Source organism: Schistosoma mansoni, chromosome W (genome assembly GCF_000237925.1).
Source record: "Schistosoma mansoni strain Puerto Rico chromosome W, complete genome".
NCBI classification, from domain to species: domain Eukaryota; kingdom Metazoa; phylum Platyhelminthes; class Trematoda; order Strigeidida; family Schistosomatidae; genus Schistosoma; species Schistosoma mansoni.
In genome coordinates this window covers 2,550,533-2,565,835 of record NC_031502.1, presented here as the reverse complement: position 1 = coordinate 2,565,835, position 15,303 = coordinate 2,550,533, and the positions used below count along the sequence as shown (strand labels likewise).

The 15,303-nt window shown below is 33.6% G+C and overlaps 1 protein-coding gene across 1 annotated transcript in view; it reads left to right on the top strand.

The window, feature by feature from the left end:
* Positions 1–11,220, top strand: part of Smp_143020 (hypothetical protein) — a gene marked incomplete at both ends in the record, with an annotated part of 15,740 nt that extends 4,520 nt beyond the window's left edge. The window contains 5 exons of the mRNA XM_018799918.1: positions 3,621–3,923; positions 5,626–5,968; positions 8,138–8,269; positions 9,704–10,031; positions 10,860–11,220. Coding sequence (XP_018653784.1) covers positions 3,621–3,923; positions 5,626–5,968; positions 8,138–8,269; positions 9,704–10,031; positions 10,860–11,220 — 1,467 coding nt within the window. The remainder of the gene's footprint in view (positions 1–3,620; positions 3,924–5,625; positions 5,969–8,137; positions 8,270–9,703; positions 10,032–10,859) is intronic.
* Between the last annotated feature and the right edge of the window lie 4,083 nt (positions 11,221–15,303).

The following is a 15,303-nucleotide window of genomic DNA, read 5'->3' as shown; positions in this document are numbered from 1 at the left end:
AATTCTAATTGGTTCATATGCTTGACGTTGAAAATACGAAAAGAACCGACAACTATTACTAATTTTCTTCTGTTTTTTTTATATAAAACAAAGATAATTGATTAAGTTAGCAGTATACACGTACAAATATATAAAGAAAAGATAAAAATTGACTAATAGTGGGAAATTAAAATCCAAAATCTATATTTTCCACTAAATACCCCCCTTCTGTTGGTATTTAATCTAAATATAGATTTTGGATTTTAATTTCCCACTATTAGTCAATTTTTTTCTTTTCTTTATATATTTGTACGTGTATACTGCTAACTTAATCAATTATCTTTGTTTTATATAAAAAAAACAGAAGAAAATTAGTAATAGTTGTCGGTTCTTTTCGTATTTCAAACGTCAAGCATATGAACCAATTAGAATTAAACAACTTGATGACTCCAGTGTAGGATTTACGGTGAGTATAGTTGGTTAATATTTTTAATTCTATAAAGTTTTATTGACTTCTGTATATTTATCAGTCAAACATGAGTAATGTAAAACTTGGAACATACATGTATCGACTTGAGTTGCCACACTATATCAGTATAGGGAGATGAAATTATCAAGAAAAATCCCAGAGTAGCAAAAGTAGTAACAGTATCAGTAGTGATAATGCTATAATTTCTCCTTAATACGACCCAGCTATTCCTATTGCATAGTATTCTTGGATACCAATTCACTCGACAAGTCCCCAAATCAGAACACAGTTGAACAGGAAAGAAATTGTATTCCGAATAACAAGGGGTAGATGAAGTAAGAAGCACAATAAGAAATGCGTTAGTATATCTATAGTTTTTACATGAAAAGATTCTAGAGTTTTCTCCAAGTACCGACTAGCGCTGATTGGTTAAGAATAGCCAATCAGCGTGCGCCAACACAATCGTGCATGGAACATGCTTTAATTCAATCTATGTCCCACTGACAGATAATAACATACTAGGTGTATAAAATATGATTCGAGAAAAAAAGTACTGAATTCGTTGACTAAGATTTATGAGTATTTTAAGACGAAGAGTAAATATATCTGTATTATTGTCACTGGTTACGGAACCTACGTGAACCCCAACAAGATAGTCTGCACCTATCTACATTACTCAGTCCACAAGTCGAAGGCTGATGACAAGCTTCGGCCTAGCCGATCCTATCTTTCTTGCTCCTGTGCCAATAAACATAACGCGTTGAGGTACACGGTGATTAAGTATACATCGTCCATGTTCTACCCAATTCAGTCGACGCAGATTCCCTACCTCACCAATCAGTTTGCCATATTTACCTAGTAACCTTCGTTCAACATCTACATTACCAACTCGGTTATTGAAACTTCCAAGAGCAATGTTCCGTATGAATCTATCATCAAATACTAGTAAGCTTAGAAAGTTCACTTTCAAAGGCCAAATTTCAAAACCATAAAGCAGAACAGAACGAATTAATGCACAATATACTTCTTTTTCGGTTAAGAGATGAACATCTTTACACCACTAGCAACATAAGTTTGCAAAAACTTATCATGGTTCCTGATTTATTGCTGTGACTTAATCAAAAGCTACCCACTAGGGTCACTGAGACTTCCAAAACGGATGAAGCATTCGATGGTTTCGACTACTTCACTCTCATTAATTTAAGCGTTAACTCAAATCAGTTATAAAATAATATTTACTAGTATCATCGTACATTTTTAAAAATGTGTTCCAACAGCTGACAGTTAATTCTAAGTATCTGATACAAATCGTATTGAGTAGTACTATAGTGATTGAGAACACAAGTGGGGACAATCGAGTGTATTTGAATACAAAATTACAGAGCATCTTAGTAAAATCTAATAACCACATGGTAAATACACATAGTAAATACAAAATGTCAATCAGTCGTCTCAGACATCATTTTTCCTTTGTTTTCATAGCAATCATTCTGTGTTCTCGTTCTCTTTTCTTCAGTCTTCTTAACCTTCTTCCGCCAGACACTTGACTTTCGACTAATGATTCATACTACTTATATCTGTCGACATCAATAACACACACAACAGAACACCATAAATGTTGTTTTTATTAGTTGGCTTTTATCAGCTTATGATATGGTGCTTTTGATTCATTTTATATTTTCTTCATATTCATACTCCAATTAAGAATACTGTTTCGATTAGTCACTGACGTATAATTACGTTTTCTTATGTGTCTCTGTCTAATTTACCTAATGACAAATACTGCTTTATAACTTGGTATTTTGGTTTTCCAGTCAAATTTTCACATTCTACAAAAATTGCTCTCAATAACTTTACAATAGTTGGCTATAACATCTAAAATTAAATTCTTCATAGTTGATTTGTCTATCTGATATAGTGTTTCAAAGTGATCAATTTTAATAATAATTTCCCCCAAGAAGACAAACTGGAGGTGGCTCATTGGTCAAGATATTCGAAGTCAAACGTTTGAACCCTACTTCATCTATTTCGTTGCAGGCAATTGGATAGTATCTCTAGCCTCTAAATTCAGAATGTGGCCTAAAGCCAAGTTTACAAATCTGTACCCGGTGAATGAATTATTAATGTGAAGGCGAAACAACAACAACTAGGCATAATATTGAAAAATGGAATAGATGTTTATATTATTCGATGAGCCATACGTGTGATATTCAAATTCACATTAATATGTAATTCCACCGATCTAAAAAACCTAGTTTATATTCAAACTCTTGATTGTGTTATTAAGCATCGGAATATCTTGGCAATTGAATCATATTTATCCACTTTGGGACAAAATCTTATGCTTGTTAATAGTAAACTTTGAAAAAAGACTTTTCAGTACATCATACTTATAGTAGCTTCGATTGACGCACATCTGTTTTATTTGTTGACTGTGGATGCCATTACATTTTCAACACTAAAACAGCATAAACTAAACATCTTTGGTCACGTTGTAGGTTACGCTCTCAAATATTTCTCCCTCATTAAAAAGTATGAAGCTTTTTACTTCCTGGCACCATCTTGTATCAAAAAATTGAAAGCTCTTTGTCTTATTCAACGTTTTCTCGTTGTACATCAACACTCTTTAGCATGCTTATTAGATTTATCATTGTAATCGCCAATATTTCTTTGTCACCCATAGTTTCGGTTTCTCCATCATCACCTCTACGCATATTTATGTTTCTTACCATTAATCATCCTATGAACTACTTCAAAACTGGAGCTATTTAATTATCATATTTGAACAGCCAGCATACCTCGACAAACTACTACAGTATTGATTGATTCGGAGTGGTCGGCAGAAAACCCTTGACCTAAGTTTCATGCTAGTTGGCCCTTGTCAGCAAGGCGTACCTGCGATCTTGAATTAACTAATGCTCCTTGTGGAATTCATACGCGCAAATCTCTCAGTAGAATGGGATTATTTAAGAACTAGACAAATCTGATATTGGTCAATACTCAGTAATGAATGAGTTATAAAAACCTGCTTCCGTATTTTATGTACTTGTATCAACCTGATCATCCCTATTAACCGCATGCATTCTGTGGTCATTTTCAGATATTGTTATTACTTTTATTGATATACTTCGTTTGATTTTTTCTATTTTATTCTATATCTTCCTTATTTTAGTTGTCTGATTTAAACCAAAATGGTAAAGTTGCATTAGCTCACTTTGACCATTACTACAGTGAAGCTTATGGACCAGTTGCTTGGCTTTCAATGCGTATAGCTTTATTAATGCCACCTAAAAAAGCTATACTTTATAATCGATATTTTCCCAATGTTGGTGATACAATTTCATCATCATATAATAATGATGGTAACGACTCATTTTCACCAAATATAAACTTTATCCAAACATTAATTAAACATCAAAACTCTTTGACAAATAATGTATCCAATGCTGATAAGAATCCAGTTATTATTGATGAGGTAATATGTTTATTAGATTTTTCTCTTGGGCAAAATTTTTTTAATTATTTAGAATTTCATACAAATTAACAGTATAATGACAAATAATTTGTATCTGTTATAATTCGGACTGTTTAAGTTTGATACTGATGCCCCAAATACCCTGGTATGGCCGAGAGTGGGAGAGTCCGCTCTCCCTCTCGAAATGCTCTCACATGACCACGCGTTAATAGCCTCTGCCAGGGAAGTCCTACTCACTGCCTTCTCGTGGCATTACTGTTGTTTACGAAATTGAGAGGACGAAAAGCGAATGTCAGGCGCTTTAACCGGATTGATTGACACGGTAAGTTCACCTAGGGGAGTTGGAAAACCCTGATTCCAAACCAATGGTGCACATGGGCTCCAGTATCCTGAGAGAACAAATGGTGTATGAATCAATCGTTGGTCACCGGCTACCATGGGACTGCATCTCCTCACGATGCTACACTGTCTTGTGGATTAGGCCTTTAGGTCAAAGACTCCGGGTGTGGCCCCTAAGAAAACCACCTGCTTCAGTTTCGGCACCTTGGCAGTATCACAGCTCTCACACAAATCAATATATATGTGTTTAAATTAATAAATAAATAAATAAAATGATATTGATGCACAAAATTGCATGTATTCCAAACCTTCAACCATGCACTATGTGTACATGGGATTCAATTTCTTTATTAGAATTTCCCTTTATTAATTGCCTTTCATTGTTATAACTATGTTGTAACACTGTTAGATCACAATATGACAGTCTCAGTGCGATACTTTTTTATATTACTGTTGACCAATGCACAGAAAAACATAACATGCGGATGCCTGTTAGATTTGGTTAACTCCCGACTGAACATCAGTTCGTGAGTTCGTTGATTTATGATTCAACTTGTGAGGAACACATGTACTCTTCTTTATTTGGAGATTTTGGGTGACGACATGCCTATATTATTTGCAGTGATACAGTTGTATTTGTCGTTTCTATAAGTCTTGGTCTTAGTATTATTTCATATATTTCTGTTACTACTCTAGGATTTATCTTAATAATTCTATATTGCTTTGTTAATGTAATATGGCAACTTGAATCGGCACACATATCTGCCAGGTTCTACATTGTATATGACTGACTAAATTACCGTGGATTTCTTATGTCCAATTCCTCTAACCCTGTTGAATAGGATTTTGACTAGAAAAATTTTTCAACTCAATAGGATTAAAAACATTATGATTTAAATATTGCCTCATCCATGTTTCTTTTCTGAATATGACCTTCACGGTTCTTCTATCATTTCCTGGTTTCATTTTTAGTTCTAAATAGTTTAATTAGTTTTTTATGTTACTATACTCCATCGTGAATTTGATGTTAGCATTTGCTGCATTAAAATACTAGAGCAACTGTAAGGCATGATTCATACCACTACAAACAAAAAAAATGTATCATCGATGTACCTTCCGTGGAATGTTACGTCGTGGATTTCGCGTTTGAATTTTGTTTGTTTATGATTAGCCATGAAGTTGTCGGCTAAAATAAGCCCTGCCAGTGATCCAAATAATCACTCTATCACTTTGTCTATGTATTCTTATTCCTAAAGTTGATATTATGCTTATCCATTACTAATTATTATTTATGACAAAAAGTCGTTGATATCAAGTATTTTCTTTATAACGACATCTTCGAATTTTGTTTTACATTCTAAAGCTTATCAATGTAACACAATCTGATTCACGTCGTAGACAATTTCTAACACGTTACAGCCCATCAGATGAAACTATGGATACAATTAATCTCAATGAATTTATGCCATCAACTGAATTGATTAGTGAAAATGAAATGTATACAAGAGAATGTGATACGGATTTTACATTTTATTCTAAAGATTATTATGGTATGATTAAAGAAGATGGAAATGATTCATCTGGTTTACAGTCATTGAAAGTGTTAACTGAAAATTTTCATATACCCGAGAAGTTATGTATTAAATGTTCACCTCCTGGTAGATTGGTTACAATACCACATCCAACTTACTTAAATGGACAATTTAGTATGTTATACATATATCGTGTATTATTTGTTAAAATTTGTTATATTGTCAGCATTCGTTTGAGGTGATTGTATAGTTCCATCGAAATCATGAACCGATCTAAGTTGGATAACCATTAGAAACTTTGGAGCATTGCACTGCATAACAGGTATTCAAGTCTAACCTCAATCAATCATTGACCAGTAGAGCTAGATTGTTTCGAGTATGAAGATGCTACCTAACGAAGACAATAGATAATCGTGCTATATTATGGATCGATTGAAGTTAGACTTGTAAACTATTGAATACCGGTTCAGGGTTCTACATGTCAAACGTTTGCATACAAGACTAAAAGCCCTAGATTCGATTCTTGGATCTGGGGTCACAAACACGCACTTCTGAGGAGTGCCACGCTATAACAAAACGCCCGTCCAATGCTTCAGGTTTTTCATTGGTTGTCTAACTTCAATCTGTTCGTAGTTTCGATGATTTTCTATATTGTTTTTGTTGGGTTTCTTTGAATATGTCGTCTAACAATGTTGCTTACGCTTATAATTTATATTGTATCAAAGAGATAGAGTTATGTAGTAGGATCTGATGTGATTGTTCATTAGTTTAAGCTGACAAACTTTAAGTTGACCATATGAAAAATAGGATTAGATTTAATCTTTATCGTATTAACTACTGGAAATTATTTATCCTCACCGTGAATAAACAGCCACAATACATTGCTAAATGATGTAACTTTGTTTACGACTTCTATCCTCATTATATGATACAAATCGTATTTTTTGTACTAATCAATTCTTAACGTCAACTTTGATCTCAATCAATATTGACAGTCTATATATGAGTGCTACACTGAAGAAATCTATGGTTAAATTCTTATAATCTACATTTTCGAGTTGTTTATTAACCATTAATCAGACATCTGTCTATTATGTGCATTCTTTCGCGGATGTTTCATTATTATGATGTTTAGAATCGTAATAACTTTAGCCAATTCATTTTTTGCCCATAGTCCTGATCTTTAGTTAGCGTATCGTCCATATAATTTATGCTAATAATACCAGGCTTTTTTTATTATAATAGGTTAAGTAGAATGAAACGTTTAGTTCACAAATCAAATCTTAGTCTTTAGGCCATAGAATTTCAGCTTCATATGGTGCTTATATCTTTTCATTTACAACATATCAGTCAGCATCATTATATTGCTCCAATAAAGTTTAATGTTAAATCTATTACCGTAACACGAGCCGTGTATCTTTTACTGAAACAAATAATGTTATTTTATCATTTGTATAAAATATCTCAGCTGAACATTATACTTTGAATGTATTTAATTTACTGTCAAGATTTGAATTTCATGATGGTTATATGAAAACTTATTTGGTAATGTAACTCCAAATTTTACATGAAGTGTTTAAATTTACGTCCTCAGATCTTTCATCATTCATTATAACTAATCTTCGAAAAAATAAAGTAAATGTTATATCCTAGCGAAGACATAAGTACGGGTAACTTCTGGGACTTATTAAAGAACTATTATTCTATATATATATTCTTATCGTATAACTATTGAGTAATTAGATTGTGTATATCTATATTCATCTCATTATAAGCTTCATTTTGACCTATGAATTATTATTATACGAATTACTGTCCCTAAATTATATTCAATTTATTGATTGTTGTATCCCACGTCCACAGTCACATTTGGCTTGATCTTGTACAAATATTATTTCTTATTTTATGGTGTGATGCGGTCTATCTGTCTGGTATATAAACCCAGTATGCTTGAAATAAATGATTCGCCTAGCAGAAGCTGTAATTGATGTTTTCGAACTCAATTGGAAGGGCTAGGCGGACAAGGGACTAATAAGGGCGCTAGACTGCTCATACCGGTCGAAGTCATTAATTTGGCACAATGTTAAGATTAGAAAAGTCGTATTCGGATTGACGGATAAATCACGTGATAAAAAGCCGGACATCAGACCACAACAAATTGGCATATGGTCTTGATCTTCTTTTTAAATTCATAACCCTAACCATATTCAGTAGGTTATGCTTCATTTTTCATTGATCAACATATAACTTTACCAAGATGTAATTTCATTCTATTCAATAATGATCATATAATATTTTTTTATATTAATAATCGTTTATTTGTTTTATTTTTATTCATTTTAGATTTTAATACAATCGATTTAAGCTCGGTTATAACTATTTTAGCATTGAATTTACAAAAGAATGATAATATGGTCAATATGTCTACATTTTCTGGGACTAAATCAGTTATTGCCCTACAGACCGGTTTATTAAGTTAGTTCCTCATTATTATATTTGATATTGATCATTGATTTTATTAGTAATTATTGAGTATAATGTTTGTTTGTATTACAAAGTGATGTGAACAGCGAAACAAGAAGCCTTGACACACTATGAAAGCTATTCTTGGGAATGTTATTTCATCTAATTCAAAGCACTGACATTTCTTTTTGTTCCCTCATTTATTCTACAGACCATAAACTTTTGTTTGATGTACGATTCACTGTCATAACCTTTTCTGTTCCAAAGCTATTGTAATTTAAACGTAATGTTTTATACTTGATTTTCGACTCTAATCCCCAGTTTTGGGCATAATTGTATTTTCTTAATTGTTTGTGTTTTGTGGTCTTGTTGGTCATCTATTTATTCATGTATCTTTTTAATTTAATCTGAATCGGATCGGAGTGTGAATTGGAATTGCGAATAAATCGAGTAGTGTTCTAGTTAACTCGTCTTACTCGCGCGCACTTGTCAACCAATCAGGTGATAGAATAGTTTTCGTTTCTGCACCGTAAGTAACTAGTTTCACTTCGAGCTCACTCATGCTCGCCTCAAGGTTAAACTAGTCAGCCATCTTGTCAAGATCTAGATTTAGACAAGCGATCTTCTGCATATTCATGGGTAGACGGATCAAGGAAGTAAGACAAAGATATTTTATTATTTGAAGTTTATAGTATAATTTGTCCTTGCTTTTATTCAAGTCAGATGCTGTACATTGATCACAATTGAAGTGTTATTAGATAACTTTGAAAATATATACCTCCTAAAAGTTACATTTCAATAATTTCTAATCTAGAGAGATGTAAACTTTTTCCATTTCATCTTCAGTTTTTATTTCCATTACTATCGTTCCCTCTTTTATATTATTCTCTCTTAGTAAATATTTCAAGGATTGGGCTAAAATTAACAAAAATCTGCACGGTGTTTCAGTTTGTTCATCAACTGTTCTTCAATAATACCTAAGAAATGTACTGCTAAATCCTGATAAGGCGAGACTATAATTGATGGACGACCTTTGAGCGACGCTCAAGTGACCTTGAAAGTACCCACTTACTTACTAGTGCTAAATGAGGTTATAAACCAACGTGAAGAATTAGGATTGTGATTTACAGTCCATGGTTAGAGTTAGGAATTAGATTTAGGGTTTTCATCACAAACCGACGTCAGCTATAATGTCAAAACGCTATTTAGCCAAATGGATGAATGAGTTTTGCTTCAAAATCCAAGACCTGTTATCCTAAATCTGATTGGCTCGTCCATGAATTATAGTCTCGCCAACCTTTATTATTATCATTATTCAGTTATTTTAATGTACAACTTAATAAAATAAACCTGTATATTGTTTTCAATCTTAATCATATGAGTTTTCAGTAGTATATAATAAAAAGCTATCATTATTTGATTGTTTATTTGTTTTCTATTATCAAGATCGTTTATTATGTGTGTTACGTAGTCCATCTCGTAGTACTCATGTTCAACAAATGATTAACACTTTTAAAGCATCTGGAATTATATCTGAAGAGAATGATGATGAACAGAACAATAATACTAAAATCGACATTGTTTATTCACATGATGATTTGGCTGCTTATTTTTCTAATGATATTGATAAAGATTATAAATTTAATAAGATTTTAGTCAATGTTCCTTGTTCAGCTGATCGTTATGCAATCACATCTGGTGATTCTCACGTTTTCGGAATGGGACAAGCTCGTTTACGTGCTCAATTACCGAAAATTCAGTTAAATCTTCTCCGGTAAGTTTTGGTAGATTTTTCAAATGTATATGATAATAAATAACATACAAGTTAATAGATAAAATAAAATTGTATGATGCACCCAAGTAATAATTACTTACGAGATCAGGTTGTTAGCTTGCTCCTCCCTTGTTATCTTGACTAACTGAAAGAAGTCAACCCGTAAGTCGTCATTAGCACAGAACCTCTGTGCATAGATATGCTTTGGCCCAAGTTGTCATACCACATTACCATTACGACATGAATATAAATAGGTGAATTACAATGAGAAAGACTGGATATTTGGAATGTGATTCAAAAAGACTCGGTGAAAAAGTATTTATCAAAAAATACTGGGGTTCAAGATTAAGAAAAATATATGAATTTGATGGCTGGAGGGAGTAGATAAGAAATCTCGAACCTAGTTTTCGTGTCATTTAACACTTGTTAACAAAATGTACCTATACTTATGATAGAACTGATACTCTCTGGCGGGACCGATCTCATACCATCCAACTTTATGGTCAGAGACATTACTACTGAGTTGTTCTGGTCACAATTGACCTCATATAGAATAGAGATATATTCATAGTTGAAATCATGAGTCAATTGAAGCTAGACCACCAAGGAAAACTTGGAAGCACTGGACAGCCGTTTCGTCCTGTTGTGGTCCATGATCTCACCTCGCGAGATTCGAACCCAGGAATTGAATTAATCAATAACTAGTGACTAATCCAATTTTGTTTTAATACATAATTACTACTGATGTTGATTGCATAAAATACAGTTAATGGTTTTTCCTCATATTATTATTACGTTCTTTTCTTTCTAAAAAAAAAACTTTTGTAGTCAAGCAATGGAATTATGTCAACCTAATGGTTATGTTGTCTATTCAACGTCAACATTGTCACCAAGTCAAAATCAAGAAATTATTCAATCATTTATATTGAATCATTCAAATAATATTAATTTTGCTTTGATCAATTTAAAACCATTGTACGATTTATTAACTGCTTGTTATTCTAAATTAGGTATAAAAGTTATCCCGATTCATTTACCTTTATTTGATAATAATAATAATAATATGAGTAAAGAGGACCATGATACAAATCTATCTTCGAATAACACATGTCATGGTTTATTAATTATCCCATCAATATCATGTAATTATGGACCAACTTTTATTGTTAAATTTAAACGTCTCCCTTAATTGATTTATTTCAAGTGGGGGATAATTTTGTTGTTATGTAAACAATTTTTGTATGATATTTGTAAATAGTATTTTTCTTTTTTTTCCGTAACGATTACTGATATTTCATAGATTTCTGGTCATTCATCTATTTGTAATGGAATGCTAACATTGGTAAACTTGTACATCACATTCTGACTTTAATTGGTTGGAGTTAGACATAAACCCCATCGGGTGCCGGCTCAGTGGTCTATCGGTTAAGTGCTCTGGCGCGAGACCGATAGGTCCTGGGTTCGAGTCTCGCGAGGCGAGGTCGTGGATGCGCACCGCTGAGGAGTCCCACAATGGGACGAAACGGCCGTCTAGTGCTTCCAGGTTTTCCATAGTAGTCTAGCTTCAGTTGACTCAAGCTTTCAATTATGTAAATATTTTAAAAAATTAGGAAGCATTGGATGGTCGTTTTATCCTCTTTTATGACTTTTCAACCATTCTTATCCATAATTCAACCGGGAATCGAACATAGGTTCTTAGGTTTCGTAGTTAATAGTTAACATTTAGACCACTAAGTCGTTACTCAATAGTATATATATAATCAACTAATGAGATTGCTTGATCATCTTACACTATTATTGAGAGGTAGCTGGTTAACCTACACTAGCCATAGCTTCTCATTGGAACTCCCGGGGAAATTAGTTTTCATTACCGATCTATATTATTATTTGAAGAATCATAAGACGCACTGGATAAAGATATCATTTTAGTCTGGAATTCATTAGTGTCTCACACACATATATACAAATGACCTTTCAAGATTTAAACCCAGAGTCTGGTAATGTTCACGATTTGACTGAAGTTAGCAAATATTAGTCATTAAATACCGAATGTCTAAGTGAACGATATAGTACTGATTATGTAACTGGAGGTCTTATGCGTTATGTGGCGCATATATGAGGAATTACAGAAGGTAGAACAAATTGAAATCATTTATTTAAAGAAACATTCATGTATATTACTTAGCTTTTGAGTGTAATCAAAATAAAAATACTTGACCTGTTTTAAACCCGCATATTCTACATTGTAATGTGTTTGAAATACTAATAGTGTTGATCGTTCAAAATCCAGACGAAGGAGCTACATGTAAGTTTAGACGTTGTTCAACAGCTTCACTTTGGTGTCTAGCATCATCATCCTCAGAAATAGTTACACAATAATGTATGTGTGATTTACATTTGCCGCAACAAATTTACCACGTACATAACAATTCACTACTGGTGGTTAGTGAAATAGTGGCATAGAATACTGAAGGCTCGTTTAGCTTTTACTAGCTTACGGTATTCGTAATTCGAATGAAGTATCCATACGTCTATTAAAGAACAAGTACATTAGGGACCACTGTATTCTGTATTGCTTTATGACTAGAAAACGTGTGGTATCAAAGTAGGATATATGAGTAGGCTCTTATTGTTTGATTATGTATACTTTCGAAGCATTGCTTGTGTATGGCAGAATCACTGATTGAGTAATACTTAAGCGTAAGGTTTTATGTAGGAATGCTAATTGGATTAATGAAGTTGTAAACCTTCATCAATTAGACTTTCACTGTTCAGGTCACACATGCTCGCTCACTGCCTATCTGAATATTCCTTTTAGCCAGAGCATGAACAAGGCAAAATGAAGCTAGGGTATGCAAAATAGAAATAGCATCAATCCATTAAGCTTTTGATCATAAGTCATATTGTTTGGGAAGGTGTAGACTTTCAGGTTGAAATCCATCTAATTATCCTAACCAACGGTTGAGTGAGAAGGTCCAAGATTAATCGCAGTGTTGTAAATGCATTTACATTAAGTCTCTCTATAAATCGTAAGCTTATTGTTATTATTTCATTTGATTGTCTCGAAATATGTTTCCTTTGTTTGGGTACTCAGTATAATATCGTTTTTAGTCATTCGCTTCTAATTTTGTTAGTTTCCTCTTTCTATTTGTGGCGATGTGATGTGTGCCAAATCAGATAGATGAACCCATTCCAGTTAGATCTCGCGTTGTGCGTGATAAACTGTCACATTCTTAATATTTAAATGTACGGTGATTAATTTTAAAGTTTGAGTCACCAATGCTGAATACCTCACCCCTTAGATATGAAAGCCATCTCTTAACCAATCATACACACTTATCTGGGCGACTTCTATTTGACTTAATGTATCATCTATGAGTATTAGCAAGATCAAAATCTAATGATTTTATCATATGGTATATTCTGTATACTAACAACTTTAGAATGTGTTTGACATAACACTTCACAAGAGATACTTAACATTTTCTAGCTGTGATACACATTTTATAGTTGATTAGTCACGCAAATTCTGCATTTGAATTGACTATTGACAGTTGAAATCAATATCTCTCTCCTTCTTCCTTATAATCTATAATTGCTTAGTGTGATCATGGAGATAGTCCTACTGTAGTGAACAGAACACGAGTGGGGACAATCGGATGTATTTAAGCAAAAATTACAAACTATCTCAGTAAATTCTGAAAACCATACAAAGGACAGTCAATTTGCAAATTAACAACCAATAGTCTCGATCTTCACTGTTTCTTCTTTAATTCCATTGTTCGTGCATTTTCCTACCGATTACGCTTCGTTTCAGTTCTTTCCTCATCGGTCTTCTGCCAAAATACATTCTATGTCTGACCAACACCATATACTACTTATATGGTTATAAGTAGACCACACTACAGCTTCTAGGAAAATGTGTAACTACCATCTTCTCCGTCGAGACCCCGTACTCATATATCAGCTGAATCTCATACCAATGAACCGTTATATAATAGCTATCAAAAATGCAGATCTCTGCAATGATCGTCGGACACTTAGACCTATTATTCATCCATGCAACTTCAATTTCACATCTTACGAAACTTTTTTAGACTGAACAATATAACTAATTAAAATATCCTCATTCTGAATGATGTATATACCTATTCCATCTGTCACACATTTACACTATTACACACTATATATTCATACTGATAAAAAATAACGTGACATAGTAATTCAAATTTGACGTGTTTACGTAATCCGTTTTTAATATCGAAACTAAAACTTAAAATGTTACCAGTTAAATTTTGTGTAACGCATTAAACATCCACTATCTCGCATGCGATATTCTAGCCCAGGACTTTCGGTATCGTGAATGTGCACTTCTGAGGAGTCCCATACTAGGACGAAACGACCGTTCAGTGCTTCAAGGTTTTCAATAGTGGTTTAACTTAAATTGACTCATGAACTGAACTACTGAATTACTACTACTACCTCCTTGGTTTATTTAAACACATAAATACTGGTACAATGAAGCACCAGATACATATGCGCCACACAAATCTCATTTGATTCGTGTGAGGACTGTGATACTGCTAAGGTGCCGAAACTGAAGCAGGTGGTTTTCTTAGGGGCCACACCCAGAGCTTTTGACCAAAAGGTCTAATCCACAAAGCAGTGGAGCATGGTAGCCGGTGACAAACGATTGATTCATATGCCATTTGTTTCTTCAGGATACTGGAGCCCATGTGCAACATTGGTTTGGAATCAATGTTTTCCAACTTCCCTAGGTGAACTTTCCGTGTCCACCAACCCGGTTAAAGCGCCTGACATTCGCTTTTCGTCCTCTGGATTTCGTAAACAAGAGTAATGCCACGAGAAGGCAGTGAGTAGGACTTCCTTGGCAGAGGCTATATACGCGTGGCCGTGTGAGAACATTTCGAGAGGGAGAGCGGACTCTTCCCACTCTCAGACGTACTAGGGCATTTGAGGGCAAATCCGCCTTCTGGGAGTGGGGTTCGAACCCACGTGGGGATACACCCCAAGGGATCTTAAGTCCACTGCCTTAACCACTCGGCCATCCCATCTCCTTGAACTTCCATTCTGATAAGAACCCATCAAACCTTTATACATTAGGTGAATTCGATGTTTTTCTGAATGCTTCTTATCATTCAATGAAGAAAGAAACACTAACATAAATTACTGAATATATTTCATTTTAAAAAAAATTTAGAAAAATCACATTGAATTACAATCATTCATCAAGGATATTTTATTATGTTAA